The following is a 25,112-nucleotide window of genomic DNA, read 5'->3' on the forward strand; positions in this document are numbered from 1 at the left end:
TCTTTCACAAATGTTTGTAGAAACGGTCTCCATGTTTAAGTGCTTGAGTTTATACACCGGGCCAAGTTTTTAGGGCACCTGTTTCACATCATTTGGATGGGTGGCCAAATACTTTTTGGAAATATAGTGTATATAGAGAAAACAATACTGGTCCCAGAATAGAGCCTTGTGGAATGACAAGATACTATACCAACCCTCACTAACTGTGTTCTGTTGGACAAGTAAGATTGAAACCAAGCAATGGCATAAACTGCAAAATTAAAGTGAGTCGGTTTAGACAAGAGAGCTTGATGGTGAACTGTATTCAAAAGGCTTCTTTAAGTCTAAAAACACATATCCAGCAAGGACTTCACCATTTCTACAAAGACACAATTTTCCGTTTTGGTGGAGTATTACTGGCAGAACCCGAAGAGAACGGCCATGACTGAGATGTTTATTCAACAAGTTGCCAACCGGTTTTTCTGCTACCTTAGACACAACAGGAAGGATGTAACTGGGACAATAGTTGGACATAATTGTTTTGTCTCCTGGTTTAAAAACTGGATCGATTATGGCCACCTTCCACCCTGACGGGTTAACGGCCATTCGGATTGATAAATTAATCAGATGTGTTATCGGGCATACACTTGACTTCGACTCCAGCCTCAGCAACAAGACATCTCCGGGATGATGGGGCTTACCAACGTTCCCACACCTGAGACTGACTGGAGGTGGAGCGGTCAGCCTGCTACTGCAAGCAGGAAGACCACGCCAAAAACTTTTAAAATCAGCTGAACAAACACGTCACATCAACATCACATGACAACCTCTGAGGAAGGCAAAACTTGTTGCCGAAACAAGCCGATAATAAAATGACATCATTCTTAGAAGACCTAATGAACCTGATAGGTCTAATAACACATCTCTCTACATTGGTGAGTAATGTGGAATGGGGATGGAAAACTGTACACAGAGTACATACAGATAGCAATAATCATTTTATTTCTGTACATGTAACCACAAAACAAGATCATTAAATGTTATTTTTCAGGCGCTTTCTCCGGACCCTCGTCTGATTTGGAGGAAAATCTCTCCGTTAATGTTTTCCACAAGCTCTTCTTTTCATCCTCCGTCTGTTGCACGCTGCCTGTAACACAACAGCAGAGGACAATGAACCTTGTCGTGTGTGCAAAACAAGTAAGAACGCAATTACATATATATGTATATATGTGTGTGTGTGTTCTTACCAGACAACAGTAATTTACACTCTTCAACTGTGACCCCAGTGAAGCTTGTGTCTCTCACACGTGGAAACTGTCAGCAGACACAAAAGGTTACATTGTTGGATGTTATAATGGGAGGCGTAGCAGCTTGGGAAAAACTTAAGCAAAAACATATTTTTTTCAATCTTCCTCAACTAACTTGGTAGACTTCATATTCAGGGACATCTAATGCAGGGGTCTCAAACTCACTTTACCTGGGGGCCACAGGACGCAGAGTCTAGGTGAGGCTGGGCCGCAAGAAACGATTTCCTAAAAAAATGTTTGCATACTCCTCAGCATGGAATATATTTGTATTTAGCCGACGCATGGAGAATAATGTTATTTCCGCAATGTGTGTCGTTCCGCTTTCCCTCCCTACAGCAACACGGCGGTCGGCGGATAATAGCCGGGAAACTACCGGGATAGCGAGCGCAAAAAAGTGACGGCTCCCGGAGTATTATCCGGAGTCGTATATGTAGTGTTCATCATGTGAGGCAATGCAAATCAAACAATAAAAAAAAATTAAAACATTTGAATTGGTCCAGGTTATCGAGGACTGTTATTACTGACAGACAGGTGTCGCAGTGTGCCTGCAGCCCGGCACGTAAGACAACCCTCGTCTCCATGGCAACGTCTCTGTCGCTTTCACTCACTTGCCGCTTTTCCACTAACGCAGGGGTAGGCAACCCAGAACGTTGAAAGAGCCATTTTGGAGCCAAATAACACAACGCAGTCAAGCACCATCCATCCATCTTCTTCCGCTTATACGTGGTCGGGTCGCGGGGGCAGCAGCCTAAGCAGGGAAGCCCAGACTTCCCTCTCCTTGGCCACTTCGTCTAGCTCTTCCCGGGGGATCCCAAGGCGTTCCCAGGCCAGCTGGGAGACATAGTCTTCCCAACGTGTCCTGGGTCTTCCCCGTGGTCTCCTACCGGTTGGACGTGCCCTTAACACCTCCCTCGGGAGGTGTTTGGGTGGCATCCTGACCAGATGTCCGAACCATCTCATCTGGCTCCTCTCGATGTGGAGGAGCAGCGGCTTTACTTTGACCTCCTCCCGGATGGCAGAGCTTCTCACCTTATCTCTACGGGAGAGCCCCGCCACCCGGCGGAGGAAACTCATTTCGGCCGCTTGTACCCGTGATCTTATCCTTTCGGTCATGACCCAAAGCTCATGACCATAGGTGAGAATGGGAACGTAGATCAGTCAAGCACCATTCACATTAAAACTTGCGGGCCGGACTAACATAAAACTTTCATATTAAGGTGGGCGCAGCAAAATAACGTCTCGTGGGCCGCTATTGGCCCGCGGGCCACGTGTCTGAGACCCCTGATCTAAAGCAAAATCCCCACAATTGTGCAGGCGTGTCCCGATCTGATATTGGTATGTTACAGGTATACATACAGGTATGTTATCAGCAACAACAACAAAGAACAAGTATTGGATTATATTTAATTGCACCTAAAATCGCTGATAAAAGCGATCCATTGCAAAGCTGTCCTCCAATAAGCACACACGTTTGGTCTTTTCCTCTATTCTGTTTAAGTCATTTACAAAACATAAACATGGTATGCTAGAGGCTACTAGGAGCTAGCACCTAAACAACAGCTAAGCACTCAATAGCAGTCAAGCAACACATTTGTAATAAGTGTTCGTTGAATAATATTGCAGTCTAAAACAGCACATTTATCAATGTAAACAAGTATCAAATAATTACAGTTGCATAATACTTACACAAAGTCTCCAAGTGTATTAGAGAGTATCCAGTAACAAACGTGTCTGCATCATTCAACCTACTGAATAATTGTGGCCACAATGTGTCACCCAAGAAAATAATTGCCACTCCACTTGAACTTGAAGAGAGTATAAGTCCATTCCAGATGGTTGATAATACAAGCCCCGTTTCCATAAGAGTTGGGAAATTGTGTTAGATGAAAATATAATCGGACTACAATGATTTGCAAATCCTTTTCGACGTATATTCAGTTGAATTCACTACAAAGACAAGATATTTGATGTTCAAACTCATAAGCTTTATATATTTTTTGCAAATAATAATTAACTTAGTATTTCATGGCTGCAACACGTGCCAAAGTAGTTGGGAAAGAATATGTTCACCACTGTGTTACATCACCTTTTCTTTTAACAACACTCAATAAACGTTTGGGAACTGAGGAAACTAATTGTTGAAGCTTTGAAAGTAGAATGCTTTCCCATTCTTGTTTTATGTAGAGCTTCAGTCGTTCAAAAGTTCAGGGTGTCCGCCTTCGTATTTTGCGCTTCATAATGCGCCACGCATTTTTGATGGGAAATAGGTTTGGACTGCAGGCGGGCCAGGAAGGTACCCGCACTCTTTTTTTACAAAGCCAAGCTGCTGTAACACTTGTCTTGCTGAAATAAGCAGGGGAGTCCATGATATCGTTGCTTGGATGACAACATGTGTCGCTCCAAAACCTGTATGGACCTTTCAGCATTAATGGTGCCTTCACAGATGTGTAAGTTACCCATGCTTTGGGCACTAATACACCCCCATACAATCACAGATGCTGGGTTTTGAACTTTGTGCCTATACAAATCCCGATGGTTATTTTCCTCCTTGTTCTGGAGGACACCACGTCCTCTTTTTTCAAACACAATTTGAAATGTGGACTCGTCAGACCACAGAACACCTTTCCACTTTGCATCAGTCCATCTTAGGTGAGCTCGGGCCCAGCCCAGCGGTGTTTCAGGATGTTGTTGATAAATGGCTTTGGCTTTGCATAGTAGAGTTTTACCTTGCACTTAAAGATGTAGCGACCAACTGTAGTTACTGACAGTGGTTTTATGAAGTGTTCCTAAGCCCATGTGGTGATATCTTTTACACACTGATGTCGGTTTTTGATGCAGTACCGCCTGAGGGATCAAAAGTCCGTAAAATCATCGCTTACGTGCAGTGATTTCTCCAGATTCTCTGAACTTTTTGATGATTTTACGGACCATAGATTCCTTGCAATAGCTCGTTGAGAAACGTTCTAAAACTGTTCGACAATTTGCTTACAAATTGGTGACTCTCGCCCCATCCTTGTTTGTGAATTACTTAGCATTTCATGGAAGCTGCTTTTATACCCAATCATTGCACCCAACAGTTCCCAATTAGCCTGCACACCTGTGGGATGTTCCATATAAGTGTTTGATGTGAATTCCTCAACTTTATCAGTATTTATTGCCACCTTTCCCAACTTCTTTGACACGTCTTGCTGGCATCAAATTCTAAAGTTAAAGGCCTACTGAAACCCACAACTACCCACCACGCAGTCTGATAGTTTATATATCAATGATGAAATATTAACATTGCAACACATGCCAATACGGCCTTTTTAGTTTACTAAATTGTAATTTTAAATTTCCCGCAAAGTGTCCTGTTGAAAACGTCGCGGAATGCTGACGTGTACGCGTGACGTCACGGACTGTTAAGAAATATTAGCGCTGCGCACACACACAGCTAAATGTCGTCTGCTTTAATCGCATAATTACACAGTATTTTGGACATCTGTGTTGCTGAATCTTTTGCAATTTGTTCAATAATAATGGAGAAGTTAAAGTAGAAAGATGGAGTTGGGAAGCTTTAGCCTTTAGCCACACAAACACATGGTGATTCCTTGTTTAAAATTCTCGGAGGTGAAACTTTACTATGGATCAGAGCGGTCAAGCGAACATGGATCCCGACCACTAGTCAACCAGCAGTTTTCGGTGAGAAAATTGTGGTAAAAAGTCATCACTTACCAGAGATCAGCTGAGCTTGTGCCGTCCGTACAGCTGCCGTCGACTTCCATCAGACACTGGGGTCTACACACCCGTGGATACACCCTTTCGACTATCAGGTACTATTAAACTCACTAAAACACTAGCAACACAATACAAAGATAAGGGATTTCCCAGAATTATCTTAGTAAATGTGTCTAAAAACATCTGAATCCGTACCCATGCAATCACGTTTTGTTTTTTTTACTTGATTCTTTTTTTTTTTTTCCTAGTCTGTCGCTATCATTATTCTCAAACACGAATCTTTCATCCTTGCTCAAACTAATGGGGAAATTGTCGTTTTCTCGCTCCGAATAGCTCTTTTCGTTGGCGGCTCCCATTAAAAACAATGTGAATATGTGGGGAGCCATCAACGGATGACGTCATCGCCTGCGACTTCCGGTAAAGGCAGGGCTTTTTTGTTAGCGACCAAAAGTTGCGAACTTTATCGTCAATGTTCTCTACTAAATCCTTTCAAAAAAAATATGGCAATATCGCGAAATGATCAAGTATGACCAGAGGTGGGTAGAGTAGCCGGAAATTGTACTCAAGTAAGAGTACTGTTACTTTAGAGATTTATTACTCAAGTAAAAGTAAGGAGTCGCCACCCAAATATTTACTTGAGTAAAAGTAAAAAGTATGTTGTGAAAAAACTACTCAAGTACTGAGTAACTGATGAGTAACCTGATTACGGCAACAAATAATGCACAAAAACATAAAAATAGCAATGAGCAAATTCAGAGCCAGGAATATCTCTTAAGCAACTAAAACAATAATATATATATTATATTAAATAATAGTACATTAAAATAAAATAAAAAAATGGCACATTGAGCCACAATAACTTAACAGCACCATAGCCTCAGTAGGCATTAATTGATTTGATTGATTGATTAAAACTTGTATTAGTAGATTGCACAGTACAGTACATATTCTGTACAATTGACCACTAAATGGTAACACCCCAATAAGTTTTTCAACGTTTATCAATTACTTAGTAAATGACCAAGTCGAGGTGATCTACCTCATATAGACACACACACATATATATATATATATATATATATATATATATATATATATATATATATATATATATATATATATATACAAAGTATATGATTTATATTTATTTATTTTGCCATTTTTGTTCACATGTTGAAGGTGTTTTAATGAATGTTTAACATATAGATTCCTATCTTTCATGAAGACAAGAATATAAGTTGGAGTATTACCTGATTCTGATGACTTGCATTGATTGGAATCAGACGTCCAAGTTTTCAAATGGAGGAGGAAAAAAAGTTCCTCTTTTCTGTCTAATACCACATGAAAGTCGTTGGATTTTCACATCTTATTTGTCCAGTTTCCATATTCGTTTTTATACACTTGACAAGAAATACATTGGTGGCAAACTCCGTAGCTTGCCAGCTTGTTTGCTCTGGCTTTCGGAGACTCTTATTTTGTTAGCGCAGGCGTGATGGAGTGGCACTTTAATTGTGAATACAGGAACTGTGCGACCAGTCTTTAGGCTTTTGACGGGAAGTACGGTTGAAATAAAAAGTGTCTTTTTTCCTTTACACTTTTGATTGATTGATTGAAACTTTTATTAATTGATTGCACAGTACAGTACATATTCCGTACAATTGACCACTGAATGGTAACTCCCCAATACGTTTTTCAACTTGTTTAAGTCAGGTCATGTGACCGCCTGGCTCTGTTTGATTGGTCCAACGTCACCAGTGATTGCATGTGATTGGTGAAACGCAGGCATGCGTAGATTCTACTTTGAAGCGCTGTCATTAACCAAAACAAACATTAATAGATCGTTAAAAAAAAGTAGCGAGTAGCGAGCTGAATGTAGCTAAATGGAACGGAGTAAAAGTAGCGTTTCTTTTCTATAAATATACTCAAGTAAAAGTAAAAGTATGTTGCATAAAAACTACTTGTACAAGTACAATTTATCCCAAAAGTTACTCAAGTAAATGTAACGGAGTAAATGTAGCATGTTACTACCCACCTCTGAGTATGACACATAGAATGGACCGGTTATCCCCGTTTAAATAAGAAAATCTCCTTTCAGTAGGCCTTTAATGATTATTTTCAAAAAAAAAAAGTTTATCAGTTCGAACATCAAATATGTTGTCTTTGGAGCATATTCAACTGAATATGGGTTGAAAATTATTTGCTAATCATTGTATTCCAGTTATATTTACATCTAACACAATTTCCCAACTCATATGGAAACGGGGTTTGTATATATATATATATATATATATATATATATATATATATATATATATATATATATACATACACACACACACACATAGATACATACACATATATATATATATACACACACACATATATATATAAACACATTGTAGCTGAGATAGGCGCCAGCGCCCCCCGCGACCCCAAAAGGGAATAAGCGGTAGAAAATGGATGGATGGACATACATATATACACATAAATATATAAACACATACATATATATACACACATAAATATATATATATATATACACACACACACATATATATACACACATAAATATATATATATATATATATACACACACATAAATATATATATATATATATATATATATAAGTAGTGTTTCATAACCATAAGCTTGACATTATACTTACTCTCTGTCTGTATGTATTTGTATTCATTCTTGCCAGGCTTTCATACATTAGGTCACACTTTTCTGTATCTGAGATCTGGAAAGAGGACAAACACAATCTCATGTTAATATTTTTACCATGTTATGGATCATTTGAAAAGAAGTCAAGCTCCATGTAATTTCAAACAGGAGAAGGTTGAGCAAGGTCGACCACAAGCTACTAGCCTGACTGTTTCTAAGTTAGCTCAGTGCAAAGAAGAAGCTGTCAGAATAATAACCTGCGTGTTTTCCCCCTCTCGAAAGGCGGCTGCTACTCGCTGCCGCAGAAACGTTCCTAAATCTCGGCCTTTCTTGGTCTCGTCCAGAGGCCATTCCTCGCACAACTTTAGGAAGCGGCGGTAACGAGTGGCAGCCATCACTAGCTCCGTCTGTGTTGGGTAATTACGTCCTTTCTTTTGTGCTTTCTCGCTCGCCGTAGTCGGCCAGCTCGGCGCCCCTTCCGGTCTGCTCCACCTTGCTGCTTCTTGCTGCGTCTCACCGGCTGTCCATTAGCATCATGAGCGGAGCCACGGTCAAGAAAAGTCCGCCCGGCCCGTCAAGCGTGGCGGATTGGATCACTTCGGCGTGTCGCTTTGCTGCGGACAGAAACGATTTCAGAAGGTTGGCTAATTTTGACAAAATGAGGTGTTATGAAACCCTTGCGTCTGTTAACTTTTCATGCTAATCATTAGCATTGTATCAGCACAGCGGGTTGTCCTTGCCAGAAGGTGCTCTTTTTCACCTTTATTGCAGGGACTGAAAACTTACATGTATTTAATAAGTAAATACTAACAAGAGGGTTGCACAGGGGTTAGTTAAATGTCTCCTAGTGTCTTAATGTCCGTCTGCCTGCAAATGCAGCTGGGATAGGCTCCAGCACCCCCTGCGACCCCGAGAGGGACAAGCGGTAAAAAAAAAAAAAAAATGGATGGATGATTGGATATCAGGATGTGTTTACTTATCGATAAGTTTATTGGAAACACTTAACAGATATTGGCCTTCTTATACCTACATTTATTTTCACCTTGTGAAGGGGGACATGTGACGCAGCTTGAGAAAAATTGAGAAAATTAAATTATATAAACTTTCTAAGTCATCCATCCATCCATATCCTACCGCTTATTCCCTTTGGGGTCACGGGGGACGCTGGTGCCTATCTCAGCTACAATCGGGCGGAAGGCGGTGTACACCCTGGACAAGTCACCACCTCATTGCAGACTTTCTAAGTCAGGCGTCACCAACCTTTTTGAAACCAAGAGCTACTTCTTGGGTACTGATTAATGCAAAGGGCTACCAGTTTGATACACACTTAAATAAATTGCCAGAAATAGCCAATTTGCTCAATTTACCATTAATAAATAAATCTATATATAAAAAAATGGGTATTTCTGTCTGTCATTCATTCGTACATTTTTTTTCCTTTTACGGAAGGTTTTTTGTAGAGAATAAATGATGAAAAAAACACTTAATTGAATGGTTAAAAGAGGAGAAAAAAGGAAAATTAAATTTTGAAACATAGTTTATCTTCAATTTCGAGTCGTTAAAATTCAAAATTCAACCGAAAAAAAGAAGAGATAAACTAGCTAATTTGAATCTTTTTGAAAAAAAATAACTTATGGAACATCATTAGTAATTTTTCCTGATTAAGATTAATTTTAGAATTTTGATGACATGTTTTAAATATGTTAAAATCCAATCTGCACTTTGTTAGAATATATAACAAATTGGACCAAGCTATATTTCTAACAAAGACAAATCATTATTTCTTCTAGATTTTCCAGAACAAAAATTTTAAAAGAAATTTAAAAGACGTTGAAATAAGATTTAAATTTGATTCTAAAGATTTGCTAGATTTGCCAGGATAATTAAAAAAAAAAAAAATGGATGGTTGGATTATTACAGTTGCATTAATAGCTATGACTGTTAAAGGCGCCATGTGTAGTAATGTGGCCAGAAGTGATACTGCAATCATGGTCAAAATTCTGTAGTGCCCTCCCACTCTCCATGACTGAGGTTAACAGATACGCAGCCGAATCTTACTCCAAGGAACTTCAAATTGTAATCGACTAGTCCTACGCTGTAGGTTTGTTTAGTTTATGCTTTTTGTAAGATGGTTTACTAAGTAATTATGCCACATTTTACTGATGTCGATTAGCCAAATGTATTTGTAAAGTAATGCAGAAATGTTTTCATCAGGAGTAGGGACAGATTGTTGGCATTAACCTGCTAAAATGTCTAGTTTGACCACACGGAACACCATCCCTGACTTGTCCAGGGTGTAAGCCGCCTTCCGCCCGAATGCAGCTTAGATAGGCTCCAGCGACCCCAAAAAGGACTAGCTGTAGAAAACGGATGGATTATATCAGTGGTCCCCAACCACATGGCTTAATTGGTACCGGGCCGCAGAATATTTTTTTATTAATTTAAAAAAAAAATATATATATATTTTTATTAAATCAACATAAAAAACACAAGCCTCACAATACGAAGATCCTGCAGTCCTGGGTTCAATCCCAGGCTCGGGATCTTTCTGTGTGGAGTTTGCATGTTCTCCCCGTGAATGCGTGGGTTCCCTCCGGGTACTCCGGCTTCCTCCCACTTCCAAAGACATGCACCTGGGGATAGGTTGATTGGCAACACTAAATTGGCCCTAGTGTGTGAATGTGAGTGTGAATGTTGTCTGTCTATCTGTGTTGGCCCTGTGATGAGGTGGCGACTTGTCCAGGGTGAACACTGCCTTCCACCCGATTGTAGCTGAGATAGGCGCCAGCGCCCCCCGCGACCGCATGAGGGAATAAGCGGTAGAAAATGGATGGATACAGCCTGCTACGATATCAATACACAGAGTAGAAAATCATCACATGCAATGCATTATATTGTGCCAAGCAAATACCACCCGTATGTGCCTGATGCATATGCAGTGCCAGAAACCAAAATGTGTTGTGCTAATGTTGGAACCCATTTCCTCAATGTATCAGCATATTGAGAACGAAATAGGCAATGACACATTAGTCGAAATACATTGACATACAAGCTAACAGGCATATATATTTCCCCCATTAGCCTATATGTCGATGTGTCATTGACCGGGCTAGCATCCTATGCTACACTAGTGCTTCGCTCCTAAGCATTTGTTGCTCGAACATACTTGCTTTGTTAGACAAGGTCATAGACTGTATTGGACAATATAGTTTACATATGAAATATCCATTTCCATTTAGTAAAAGTAATAAAAAAACGTAAATACCTTACTTACATATCAAGGAGGAAATTAGCAAGTTTGGCGTCAGATGAAAAAAAATTCTCAGCCTTCAATCGTCTCCATCTTTCAAAGGCATCCCGATATAAATTTTCGTTTTGTTCCTGGCTTTGTCATGAATAAGTTGAGAATCGTAACGACGCCTTTTAAAATTACTAAGGTTTGACATGTTTAGTAACTTTACCAGTGGCAGTAGCTCAACGAAGGTGGCGGTGCGTAACTGGCACCCTGGGTGTGACACACTCACTGACTTTCTAATTGGTCTTACGGTGGAGGGCGGGGCATCAAAATGAAAATAATAAGATTTCGGGGCTGTAGATCTAATCTTGAAATGAGCATAACCCGGCTAAACTACTGTTATCGGTTATAGAGGTATTCGAAAAGAGCATGATCTGTTAATGCCTTTTGACATATCAGGGCCATTTAATGATGACTTGACATGAAATGGAACCTTTAACTAATCTCACTCAAATGAAGAAGTTGTAATGGTTCTCAAAGTTTTTGTTTTACCACGTAACACCTTAAAAAAAACACTTGGCTCTCCAACTACGAACAAAATGACCACTTGAAAGTAAAGTAGTGTAGTAGGCCTGAATATTCCTTGAAAACAAGGCATAGGTTTTATTTAACAAAATATTTTTAACCACTGTAACATTACACACAGTTTGATCAGTAACACTGTTTGAATATTTAATAGATTCTTTAGTGTATCACTAGATCGAGTGTGTGTATCACTAATGGTACCAGTTGCACAGTTTGTAAATCACTGCACTAAATAAAACTTCTCATTCCAAGAATAAAACAACCATACAATTATGTTAGATTAAACCTGACATGGAGAACGACTTCGCACAAATCCACCTCTTGATACTTCCAGTTCCACATTCCACATTTTGCAGAATGCTCTTATTCTGTGAAAAATTGAAGTAGTCGTCCACACAGCATATATGTTGCATCCCTGTTGTCCAATCCCAGTCCCAGTTATTTTATTCTTGGTGTTGGTTTTCTTTTGACTTTTGTTCCATATTTGCAAAGGCTAACACACAGACCTCTTGCAAGACTTCCATGCATTTTTTTTATCGTTCCAGGAATCTTCTCGTTAACCTGGGGTTGTTTGCAGCTGGCGTTTGGGTGGCAAGAAATCTCTCTGATTTTGACTTGATGGCCCCACAGCCTGTAACATAGCACTCTAACATCCTGGATGATGGTAAGTTTGCATCTGCAGTTGTAGTACAGGTGGTCCTCTTGTCTACCAACAAGTCTCGTTCCTTAGACTGCATTGTAAGTCAGAAGTAATTCTGTGTTCTAATTACTTCGAAAGTTGAAAGTACAGATGGGATTTATGGCTCTTTTAAAGTAGTTGGATGTTGAGGAGCCTTTTCTTTTTACATATGTTTTTAGCTCGCATATAGATATACATATATACACGAGGGTTGCACGGTATACCGGTACTAATAAAGTATCGCCTACTAATCAATTTAAATCGGTACTATGCCACCTTTAAAAAGTACCGGTACTGTTCTTTCATTTAACTGCCGCTTTGCAGCGGTGACTACAGAGCCGAGGCACATGATGTTGAGTGTGTCAAAACGCACACACAAAGTGCATGCAAGTAATAACATCTTGGAGAGGAAAAATGGCAAAAAACAACAATTCTACTGGTACACGTACAAGAGTGTATCTAGTCGATATTACTATGATTACATTGATATTTTTTATCATCCCAAAATCTTTATTTTTTTTAATTTATATTTTGATGTACCCAAACAACAGAAGAATACATGTTTATTACATTTTAACAGAAGTGTAGATCGAACATCCATCCATCCATTTTCAACCACTTGCATGTTTTGACAAAATAATAGAATGAGAAATGACAATATGTTACTGCATACATCAGTACCCAAATTAGAAGCCTTTGTTTGCTTACTTATTAATTAAAGACAAGTTTTCTCATATGTTCAATATTTTATTTAAGGATACAATTGTTCTCGATTGCAAAAAGAAACATATTTATTGTACTCTAAGACTGTTGTTCAAATTAAGCCAATAATGTCATTTTTTGTGGTCCCCTTTATTTAGAAAACTATTGAAAAGTATCAAAATACATTTTGGTACCGGTACAATCCTTGTGTGTGTGTGTGCGTGCGTGCGTGCGTACATATATATATAAAAACTAATTTTTTTTTATCTACTAAATAATCACCCGTGACAGTAATAAGTTTAAATCAAAATATATACATTATGATTACACCAATATAGACGCTATATAGACGAGATGGTTCCATTTCCCTATTCTTTGACAGTGAAATCTCTGTGTAAAGTCACTTTACCTTGCTTGTCAGCACCCCCAGCGGATTGTATGATCTAAATGCAAAAAATTATTTTTCCTTTTTTTCCTCTTTTCCTGTTGCTAATATATTTTTCTTATTCCAAATACAGTGGCTGAAAGGCTGCAGTAATTTCAGGTGCTTATTAAACTCCCCTAAGTTAACGGCCGGTGCATGATAGATACCCATGAATAGACCCTTCTGAGACAACTCAATGATGTCATTACTCCTTCAATGAATTTGAAGCCAATAAAGCTTTTGAATCTGTTTCTCATTCTGATTCTGAGAGAGCAGCGTGGGAAATTTGCACAAAGAACAGTTCTCAAACAATCAAATTACAACTGCGAATTGGCTGTCATTGTTTGCGATTGTCACATCTCTCGTTGGAATATGGAGCTGGGTATGGTGTCCCAGCCGAGTACTGAGCGCTGAAATTACGAAGTTCGGAAATCAAGATGGCCACAACCAAAAAGGCCTATTCTTGCATGTGCCTTGTCTGAGTATAAAAATCTTCTGGACAAATATAATGTCCTTCTGCAACCCTCAAACAAGGTGGATCAAGAAGAAACACAAAGACACTGTCAGCGATGTAGTACGCGCGTACAACAAGAAAAAACAGCATTTACATACAGATAGATCCAACAATACAACGTATGCAACAAACGTTGCATCGTCAGAAATGGTTCTAATGGATATCATGGGGAATTTATTATTGTTTACACTTATAGCAGCCATCTTTGAAAAACAACTTGGGGCTGGTGAGGACTTTCAGAGTAAAACAATTCAAATTGAACACAGCATTATAACTAAAACAGTTAAACACAGAGTATGTGAAGGATCCAGGAAATATAATAATTACAAGAAATAAATACAAAATTAAATAAAATCAGGCACATAGTATGTGAAGGATCCATGAAATATAATAATTATAATATTAAATACAAAATAAAATGAAAGAAAAGCCAATATACTTTTAGTCCTGTGGTTGTTTTGCACACTGAAATTGGCGTTTCTGCTTAGTTGTCCACTTCATAGGATTACCATGTTTATCTGTCATTATGGTCACGGTTTTAGAACAGCGTAGACCAAGAATACAGACAATGTTTGTTGGCATTTTCCCAATTTCACCTAACTTTTCTGACACACTGCCATCAGAACAAGTGACGTCCTTCCTCAATCACGTGCGCAACTAGCTCTTTTTTTTGGTACGATTTTTTAATTTTTTACAGGAGTGTAAGCAACCATTAAACTTTAGAACGTAACACGAGGACCCCCTGTATGATGATGAAATGATTGACACCTTTTATTGAAGTGTTTTGTCTCCGTAGGTGTCTTAGACCAGAGAGGCGAAGATGCACGATATTTGAAGACTTGTTTGTGGTTAATCCTAGTTTGAAATGTATCATCTTTCATTCTTGTTTTTGCAATAAATCAAGTTCTTTTTTACTGTTAAGTATGTATATGCCCTGAAGAATCAATTTAATCAAGCTATGCAGACTCAGGAGATCTTTGTAGCTGCAGCTCAAAAATGTTTGTCCACCAAAAGGAAATGTTTGTCACTTTCTCAGAGTCTTGACTTGGCTGCTCAGCTCTCAGCTGTTGATCAGGCAGTGAAACCGGCGCTGCTCTACGACGCCAACGGCGCCAGTGCAGAGCAAGTGCATCAGTATTTGCGCCTGTGTCAGTCGTCTCAGCTCGTGTCCAAATCGCTGGTCATATTGGACTTGAATGGTAACAGCATCATTGTTAATCCACGCATAGTATCCTACAATCTGGCCCAGGTGCTTCAAAATGGCGGACCCGTGGTGATTGACGTCTGCCTTTCGCAGAGGAAACCCACTGTTGTGGATCCAGTCAGAGGAGGGCTGAAGAGCATCGCACAAGATCTGCTTGATCTCCTCAGAAGGTTAGACACAGCAAATAATGTTCCATATGTGGCAGAAAGATCAGATGAGTGGAACTTGAGCACGGTCTTTGGACTCTTACTGGGCTACCCCGTCACCTACTGGTTCGATCAGACAAAGAGCTTTGAGAACTGCCTCTCTATGACCCCCCTGATGGTGACCTCAGTGCACGCGACATGGCGAGTAGATGCCACCAGCCACAAATGTCGCTTGTATTCGTTTAGCATCCCCACCGTCGTGCAGAATGAGATACAGTCCAATCTGGAGGACTGGAAGCTTGGCGTTCAAGAGAGATTCCAGCAACAAAATGTCCTCAAACACCTCACTGTTTGTCAGTCTGTAGTCACTTTACCTTCAGTCTGTTTGTGACTCATCATTACCTTGAATTCATGACTCCCAATAAAATGTCCAAGAAGCTCCTTTTTTCTTTGTTTATTAATGCAACACTTAAGCTTTCGAGAAGGTTGAAAAAGGGTTGCTAAGCAACCACTGATCACAAGATAAAAAAAATAAAATATATTTATCATTCATTTAACCAAACTCCTTTTTTGTGAATGGACATATTTTAATGGGATATCCCATAGGAAAGAGGCAACCAATGCAAAAGATGTATTTGTTTATAATAAAGAGCAGGGGTCTTCACTGTTTTCCAGGCCAAGGGACCCTCAAGATCATGAAGCTGGGACTCCATACTTGTATAAAATTGTTTTAAATTAAACTGGTCCTAACGGTACCTTGTTAACATGCAATATTAAGATATTAAGGTTATACAGTATAGTTTCATTAATACCTAACTAGGGCACTGAATACTAGCTGAAAACTGGTGTGCTAGTTGTTAAACAAAAATGAGTGTGCGAATCATTAACTGATAACTCGCACACTAATTGCTACCTGACAACTAACGCACTAATTGCAAATAGCACCAAATAGTGGACTTGATTTGGAGGAGTTCAATTCCATGCTGCATGCTCTGATTAGCAACATTTACACTATATTTTGTGGACCTTGTCAGAAAATAGTTTCCATTATTTTGGAGCACTGGTGTGTAAGAGCAAGAAAAGCACACATATGTAGTTTGCATAATTAATACTTTTAAGTCATTTAACAATTTGGGTTGCACATGCAATAAAGAGATATTGCAACATACAGTACTTTAGAATCACAATACAGTAGAAGATAATAGTGATCAATGTATTAACAATGCTGTGGCCACAACATTAGGTACACCCGCAATATTTCTGCGTAACATCGGTAGGGGTTTCTTGTCAAACTCAAGAAGAAACAACTAATAATAATTTGCTTTTGTATAACCACTGTTACACAACAGTAATAACTCAAAACTTGACATATGATCTTTATACAGGCATACTATGCGTACTAGCCATGTTTCTAAATAATGTGGTGGACCACATACAATAATGTAGCAGAGCACTTTAAATGACCACATTAATGAGGCGGCGCGGTCCTGGAGTCCAACACCTATCCCCTATAGCAGTGGTTCTTAACCAGGGTTCGATCGAACCTTAGGGGTTCGTTGAGTCGACCTCAGGGGTTCAGCGGAGATCAAAACACACCCGACTCATTGCGTAAATACAAACTTCTCCCTGTTGGCATATTACGGATAAAGCAACAGCTGATTTATTTGCAGGTGTGTAATTTGTAGTGAGTTTATGCACTGTCTTAGTGTTGTTGTTTGGACAAGGTGATGTTCATGCTCGGTTCATTTTGTGCACCAGTAAAAAAAACATGGTAACACTTTAGTATGGGGAACATATTCACCATTAATTAGTTGCTTATCAACATGCAAATTAGTAACATATTGGCTCTTAACTAGTCATTATTAAGTACTAATTAATGCCTTATTCGGCATGGGCTTATTATAACCCTAACCCTCTAACCCTGACCCTAACCAAATAACTCTAAATTTAGTCTTTATTACTTAGAATATGTTTCCCCTAGTGTCCAAATAACTCTAAATTAAGTCTTTGTTACTTAGAATATGTTCCCCATACTAAAGTGTTACCAAAAACATACAACTTTGTCTTGAATTTGAAAAAAAACAAAAAAACATTTTATTTTTCACTAAAGAAGGGTTCGGTGAATCCGCATATGAAAGTGGTGGGGTTCCGTAACTCCAACAAGGTTAAGAACCACTGCCCTACAGTAGTTATAGTCTTTCATGAGTACCGGAAGGGATAAGCAGTAGAAAATGGATGTTTGGATGGGAGTACAATTTTTTTTATTTAGTTTGTACTACTTTTCTACCCACCTCTAGTGTGTGGTTCACCCTTGAAAAGGTTTGGACCCCCCTATTATAGGATGTCGGTGTAGCTAATGCTGCATGCTGGTGTTGTAGATGAGGTAGTTTAGCGCTTGAAGACAGTGTGTCCATGTTTCATGTCCATTACCATCAGAGAGGTCGAATGATCGACAGCACTTCCCCACAGCGTCCTCTCACTTTCATCTCGGCCAAGTGGTCTGCTCTGGTGGGCCCGATGTTCACGATGGCGACCGGCATTTTCTTATCGCTGGCTGCGAGTAAAAATCTGTATCCCGAGTAGACCTAATGAAGACCACACATAAATCATTAGAAAAAAGTACATCAAGCTCTTCCTGCATGAGTGACACTCACTTGTAGTGACGACCCGATGACGAGCACCGCATCCGACTCGGCTAATTTGTCATGTACAAACTGCACCGTGGCTTTGTTCACTGCGTCACCAAAGAAGGTCACCTCAGGCTTCAGTATCCCTCCACAGACTTCGCAGGGGGGAACTCTGAATTGTAGCGCCTGCTCGTCCTCCAGGAAGACGTCCCCGTCTGGAGCAGCTGCCCCGGCTTGAGCCCTCCAGTCCGGGTTCAGCGTTACAAATCGTCTCTGGAGCTCCTCTCTGGCCGAGATGTCGCCACAGCCCAAACACACCACTCTAAGGAACACATCATCTCAGCTGACCAATAGCGGCCAAAACACTCTACAAAAGTTAAGAGGTTTTGTACTGGAACTGTGGAAAAAGTAACCCCTCACATTTCATCTAGAATTGTATTATATATATGTATCATATTATAACGCAGGGGTCCCCAAACTTTTTGACTCGGGCCGCTATATATACACAGTACAGGTCATAAGTTTGGACGCACCTTCTCATTTCATTGTGTTTTCTTTATTTTCATGACTATTTACATTGTCGATTGTCACTGAAGGTTTTAAAACTATGACACCTGAGAAGTGAAAACCCTTTCAGGGGACTACCTCTTGAAGCTCATCGAGAGAATGCCAAGAGTGTGCAAAACAGTAATCAGAGCAAAGGGTGGCTATTTTGAAGAAACGACAATAAAAAACATGTTTTCAGAATAAAAACTTCCCAAGTTAGGTCATAGTTTGGGTACCCCTGCGCTAATGGGACAATACTATAGAATATAAACTTGGATGTACTTTAGAGTAGTCAGTATATAGTTTGTACATCAATATGGAGCTACTGGCCATTGCAAACAAGTCAAAACGCAAACATTATTTGTCTAACTGGCAACACAAGCAAATAAGATAATTTTGCCTACAGGCACGATAGCGGTGACATCATGATCTGAGGCTGAATAAATAGAGGAAGGGGAAACAATCGTTTATTAGATGCATCGCAATTCGCACATGGACTATTATAGAATAGATTACTACGCGTCAATAATTGATTTGTTTTTTGTAAATAATGTAATGCAGACTGCCACGAGCTACCTCACCTGATTCCAGCTCTTTAATCGGGCACTTATGATCCAATTTTGCACATTTTCATTCATTTAATAAATGTGGGAACAGTGGGAATTAACTTAACGGTTTCTTATTCCAAATTAATTGGGGGTTTTTTAAGTCGCAAGTGATAAACGCTTATTTATAGAAACAAAAACAAAGGTAAAACTGCATCAATATACATTAAATTAAAAATATGCATCAATCGCATCATAGCTCCTGAATCGTATATGGAATCGTGAAGTGACCAAACATTCCCACCTCTACTGCTGGGATTGTGTTTAATGAGTGGGAAACATGAATTCCAGCTGTGATCAATTCCATGCTTAAAAGGATTTAAGCAGTGTTGGGTGACGATTGTGCCAACACTGAATATTATATTAACCACACACTTAGTGAGCTCTACTATTGTGTTGACTTATTTCAAGAGGATAGTAAATCTACACCGTTTTCCAAGCTGCACACTGCCTACTCTTAGTGACGCCCAAGTAAAATGTCTTTAGTATTGTACCTTTGTCGCAGGTGATGCTTGGTCACCTGTGGGCACATCCGTGAAGTTCAGTGAGCCTTTCCTGGCCTGCCTTTGAATGAAGAGCGTCCACATTCTGGGTGACCAACCAGTGCAGTTTCCCCTGCTCCTCCCAGTGCCGCAGAGCCTTGTGCGCCCTGTTGGGCTGATGGGAAGAGAACTGCGGCCACCCCAGGAAGTTCCTCGCCCAGTAGCGCTGACGGGACGAAGCACTGCGGATGAACTCCGCATGTTGCATCGGCCGCCGGTCACTGCGGGCGTACAGGCCCACGCCTTCCGAGCGGTAATCTGGGATGCCAGACTCCGTGGAGAGACCGGCGCCGCTGATGGCAAACAGGCGTGAGGTGCGGGAGACAAAGTCCTGGAGCAGCTGCAGGGAATGTGAGTCTATGGAGCTGCAGGCAGGGACAAACATCCCTACAGGAGCTGAAGATGCCCGCCTTGAAGATGCTGAGTGGACTGCGCTGACCGTGCAGAACAGTCTCATCTATATCAGATTGGGCACATAGGAATTATAAAGCCACTTTATTAGGTACACATTGTCGTGAAAAATAGAAACCCACCAGCTATACTGTCCTCAAAATACTTAATCCCCTCACTGCTGACACCAAGGCATAGCACACCGAAGGGCCCAGTTATATAACAAAATATATAAGTTATATACAAACCCCGTTTCCATATGAGTTGGGAAATTGTGTTAGAAGTAAATATAAACGGAATACAATGATTTGCAAATCCATTTAAACCCATATTCAGTTGAATATGCTACAAAGACAAGATAGTTGATGTTCAAACTGATAAACTTTATTTTTTTTTTCAAATAATAATTAACTTAGAATTTCATGGCTGCAACACGTGCCAAAGTAGTTGGGAAAGGACATGTTCACCACTGTGTTACATCACCTTTTCTTTTAACAACACTCAATAAACGTTTGGGAACTGAGGAAACTAATTGTTGAAACTTTGAAAGTGGAATTATTTTCCATTTTTGTCTTATGTAGAGCTTCAGTCGTTCAACAGTTCTGGGTCTCCGCTGTCGTATTTTACGCTTCATAATGCGTCACACATTCTCGATGGGAGACAGGTCTGGACTGAAGGCGGGCCAGGAAAGTACCCGCACTCTTTTTTTAGGAAGCCACGCTGTTGTAACACTTGTCTTGCTGAAATAAGCAGGGGCGTCCATGATAACGTTGCTTGAATGACAACATATGTTGCTCCAAAACCTGTATGGACCTTTCAGCATTAATTGTGCCTTCACAGATGTGTAAGTTACCCATGCCTTGGGCACTAATACACCCCCATACCATCACAGATGCTGGCTTTTGAACTTTGCGCCTATAACAATCCGAATGATTATTTTCCTGTTTATTCTGGAGGACACCACGTCCTCTGTTTCCAAATATAATTTGAAATGTGGACTCCTCAGACCACAGAACACCTTTCCACTTTGCATCAGTCCATCTTAGGTGAGCTCGGGCCGAGCCAAGCCTGCGGTGGTTCAGGATATTGTTGATAAATGGGTTTGACTTTGCATAGTAGAGTTTTAACTTGCACTTACAGATGTAGCGACCAACTGTAGTTACTGACAGTGGTTTTATGAAGTGTTCCTGAGCCCATGTGGTTATATCTTTTACACACTGATGTCGGTTTCGATGCAGTGCCGCCTGAGGGATCAAAAGTCAGTAATATCATCGCTTACGTGCAGGGATTTCTCCAGATTCTCTGAACTTTTTGACGATTTTACGGACCGGGATGGTAAAATCCGTAAATTCCTTGCGATAGCTCATTGAGAAATGTTGTTCTAAAACTGTTCAACAATTTGCCTACAAAGTGGGGACCCTCACATCATCCTTGTTTGTGAATTACTTAGCATTTCATGGAAGCTGCTTTTACACCCCATCATGGCACCCACCTGTTTCCAATTAGCCTGCACACCTGTGGGATGTTCCAAATAAGTGTTTGATAAGCATTCCTCAACTTTATCAGTATTTATTGCCACCTTTCCCAAATTCTTTGTCACATGTTGCTGGCATCAAATTCTAAAGTTAATGATTATTTGCAAAAAAAAAAAAATGTTTATCAGTTTGAACATCAAATATGTTGTCTTTTTAGCATATTCAACTGAATATGGGTTGAAAATGATTTGCAAATCATTGTATTCCGTTTATATTTACATCTAACACAATTTCCCAACTCATATGGAAACGGGGTTTGTACTTGAGTGTAATCAAGATGTTAATTACAACATATTTAATCACAAAAGGTTAATCATGACTAATCAAGTGTGTTATACAATGTTAATCAAATGAAGTAAACATATGTATTGTCCCAGTATGGTGAAGGAATGTACTTACAGTATAACTGTATGCATGTAAAAGAAAAGGGGTAACTGATTTTAACATCATGCACAGTGCACCAATGTATTGATGATTGATATTGTAATGTATACACAGCTTTAACAATGTTTATTGTTGTAACCTTGTACTAGGGTTGAACGGTATACTGGTATTAGTATAGTACCGCGATACTAATGAATCATGTTCGGTACTATACCGCCTCACCGGCGTACAATGTAAACAAACGCTATTGGTGGATCTACACCTAACATCCACTGTAATGATACCAAGTGTAGTAGCGCATTTAGTCCATCCATCCATCCATGTCTACCGCTTGTCCCTTTTGGGGGCACGGGGGGTGCTGGAGCCTATCTCAGCTGAATTCAGGCGGAAGGCGGTGTACACCCTGGACAAGTCGCCACCTCATCACAGGGCCAACACAGATAGACAGACAACATTCACACTCACATTCACACACTAGGGCCAATTTAATGTTGTCAATCAACCTATCCCACTATAATAGCGTTGATGGATGGAACACCTTCTTTCGTTTTTTTAAAATGTATATTATGTTTATAAACTCAGGAAATATGTCCCTGGACACATGAGGACTTTGAATATGACCAATGTATGATCCTGTAACGGCTTGGTATCGGATTGATACCCAAATTTGTGGTATCATTCAAAACTAATGTAAAGTATCAAACAACAGAAGAAAAAGTGATTAATACATTTTAACAGAAGTGTGGATAGAACAAGTTAAAAGACAAAGTAAGCAGATATTAACAGTAAATGAACAAGTAGATTAATAATTCATTTTCTACCACGTGTCCTTAATAATTTTGACAAAATAATAGAATGGAAAATCACACAATATGTTACTGCATATGTCATCAGCTAAATTAAAAAAACATTTGTTTCCTTACTAACTAATAAGAAACAAGTTTACATGTATGTTCACTATTTTATTTGAGGACAAACTTGCAATAAGAAACATATGTTTAATGCAGTGGTTCTCAAATGGGGGTACGTGTACCCCTGGGGGTACTTGAAGGTATGCCAAGGGGTACGTGACATTTTTTCTAAATATTCTAAAAATATCAACAATTTAAAAATCCTTTGTAAACATATTTATTGAATAATACTTCAACAAAATATGAATGTAAGTTCATAAACTGTGAAAAAAAAATAAAACAATGCAATATTCAGTGTTGACAGCTAGATTTTTTTGTGGACATGTTCCATAAATATAGAGGTTAAAGATTTCTTTTTTGTGAAGAAATGTTTAGAATTTAAGTTCATGAATCCAGATGGATCTCTATTACAATCTCCAAAGAGGGCACTTTAAGTTGATGATTACTTCTTTGTGTAGAAATATTTATTTATAATTGAATCACTTGTTTATTTTTCAACAAGTTTATAGGTATTTTTATATCTTTCTTTCCAAATAGTTCAAGAAAGACCACTACAAATGAGCAATATTTTGCACTGTTATACAATTTAATAAATCAGAAACTGATGACATAGTGCTGTATTTTACTTGTTTATCTCTTTTTTTCAACCAAAAATGCTTTGCTCTGATTAGGGGATACTTCAATTAAAAAAATGTTAACAGGGGTACATCACTGAAAAAAGGTTGAGAACCACTGGTTTAATGTACCCTAAGATTTTTTTGTTAAAATAAAGCCAATAATGCAATTTTTGGTGGTCCCCGTTATTTACAAAAGTACCAAAAAATACAGAGAAGTATCAAAATTATTTTGGTACCGGTACCAAAATATTGGTATCGGGACAACACTACCTTGTACTGAGAGCCGTTTTTGTATCAAAAATGGCAACGCCGTGGGTTGTACACATATATTTACAATCATGTTACAATAAATGTGTCACATGGCTTGTCTTATTTTCATTGTTGTGTTCTGACCTACATTTATTAGTGTAATTTTAGCATTACAAACAACACCTCCAGGAAACTTCAACAATTTACTAATACCATCCTCCATTCACATCCCATCTCCCCGGATTGTAAATAACCTAATGTAAATAATCAAATGTACTTCTAATGTATTTACTTGCTCTTATGTTATCTGAACTCACTATGCTCTCTGCTCGCTGTGCATATCCTACCAAGTAAGACCTACACTGTTTCAATGTCCATTTCTCTGTTGATGCAATTGTTGATGACTGAAGTACTGATATCAACCAAAGCTCCTCATCCCACCCCCCGGATTGTAAATCATGTAAATAATTCAATGTATATACTATGAGGATTAACCTGTGAGATGACTGTATTATGCTGATAGTATATATTTGTACCATGAATTGATTAACGTGGACCCCGACTTAAAAAAGTTGATAAAACTTATTCTGGTGTTACCATTTAGTGGTCAATTATACGGAATATGTTCTGTACTGTGCAATCTACTAATACAAGTTTCAATCAATCAATCAATCAATGGTGCATGCGAGAATAACAACAAACACAAAAAATGTTGGCGAGAGGTTATTAGCAAATAAGCTAACTTTAAATAGACACGACAGAGAGCTACAATACCTTGTTACTGTACAGAAGGTTTCAGCAGTAGAAAGTATTCAAAATGCCTCATAATGAACTTGCTGAAGTGTGTTAGTCGTTTGTTTAATAACTTGTCGAACTACTTCGTGCATTGTTGTCAAATGACATTGAAGGCAACCGGAAGTCCATATTTGTGTAACAATAAAATAGACCCGCAATGTTTAGTGGGACGTGTAGTCAAACTCCTCATAATGCGCTTTTACCCAAACACGGGCGATTTTTGTTATACAAGTTCACAAACGCGTTGATTTAAACGTTTAATGACAAATTATAACTAGTATTTGTTCAAATGATCATCTCAAATACTGACACCATGTATTGTTTGGTATTATATAGGTCTTTTTAGCAGCAAGTTAGGATAAATATTATGTATTTTTCTTTAATACTGATAAAAATGCAGTGTTCCTCGGCGTTAACAACATTGAAAAGTTAACTTATTTCAATTTTTTCTGCATGGCATCACATTATAACTGAGTATGAAACAATAAACAATTATCGCCGCGTTGCACTCACCCACATCATAATGAAGTGCTTCGAGAGGCTGGTAAAGGAATACATTGTCTCCAGACTTCCCCCCACATCGGACCCATACCAGTTCGCTTATCGCCCAAACCGCTCAACAGGGGACGCCATCTCCTCTGCACTCCACCTGAGTGGAAGAAAAGGACACACATGTGCGGATGTTGTTTCTGGACTTCCGCTCAGCATTCGACACCATCATCTTGCAGCATTTGGTGAGCAAACTGGCGTCCCT

General features: G+C 39.2%; 4 protein-coding genes across 4 annotated transcripts; 2 read left to right on the forward strand and 2 right to left on the reverse strand.

Moving 5' to 3' along the window:
* Window positions 1-964: 964 nt before the first annotated feature.
* On the reverse strand, window positions 965-8,250 carry LOC133534996 (ubiquinol-cytochrome-c reductase complex assembly factor 2). Its single transcript, XM_061874377.1, has 4 exons — window positions 7,926-8,250; window positions 7,670-7,744; window positions 1,227-1,293; window positions 965-1,126 (listed from the first exon to the last, which is right to left on the reverse strand). The coding sequence occupies exons 1-4, from the start codon at window positions 8,061-8,063 to the stop codon at window positions 1,020-1,022; spliced, it is 387 nt and encodes a 128-aa protein (XP_061730361.1). The 5' UTR covers window positions 8,064-8,250; the 3' UTR covers window positions 965-1,019.
* tomm6 (translocase of outer mitochondrial membrane 6 homolog (yeast)) lies at window positions 8,142-14,728 on the forward strand. Its single transcript, XM_061874378.1, has 3 exons — window positions 8,142-8,307; window positions 12,034-12,152; window positions 14,604-14,728. Exons 1-2 carry the CDS (start codon window positions 8,204-8,206, stop codon window positions 12,128-12,130), a joined length of 201 nt encoding a protein of 66 aa, XP_061730362.1. The 5' UTR covers window positions 8,142-8,203; the 3' UTR covers window positions 12,131-12,152; window positions 14,604-14,728.
* On the reverse strand, window positions 12,894-24,485 carry sirt4 (sirtuin 4). Its single transcript, XM_061874375.1, has 4 exons — window positions 24,338-24,485; window positions 19,456-19,934; window positions 17,812-18,106; window positions 12,894-17,742 (listed from the first exon to the last, which is right to left on the reverse strand). Exons 2-4 carry the CDS (start codon window positions 19,932-19,934, stop codon window positions 17,590-17,592), a joined length of 927 nt encoding a protein of 308 aa, XP_061730359.1. The 5' UTR covers window positions 24,338-24,485; the 3' UTR covers window positions 12,894-17,589.
* Window positions 14,756-15,596, forward strand: lg16h1orf74 (linkage group 16 C1orf74 homolog). The gene has a single exon (XM_061874376.1). It carries the CDS (start codon window positions 14,766-14,768, stop codon window positions 15,546-15,548), a length of 783 nt encoding a protein of 260 aa, XP_061730360.1. The 5' UTR covers window positions 14,756-14,765; the 3' UTR covers window positions 15,549-15,596.
* Window positions 24,486-25,112: the final 627 nt, after the last annotated feature.

The sequence above is a fragment of the Nerophis ophidion genome, linkage group LG16 (assembly GCF_033978795.1).
Source record: "Nerophis ophidion isolate RoL-2023_Sa linkage group LG16, RoL_Noph_v1.0, whole genome shotgun sequence".
Lineage (NCBI taxonomy): Eukaryota > Metazoa > Chordata > Actinopteri > Syngnathiformes > Syngnathidae > Nerophis > Nerophis ophidion.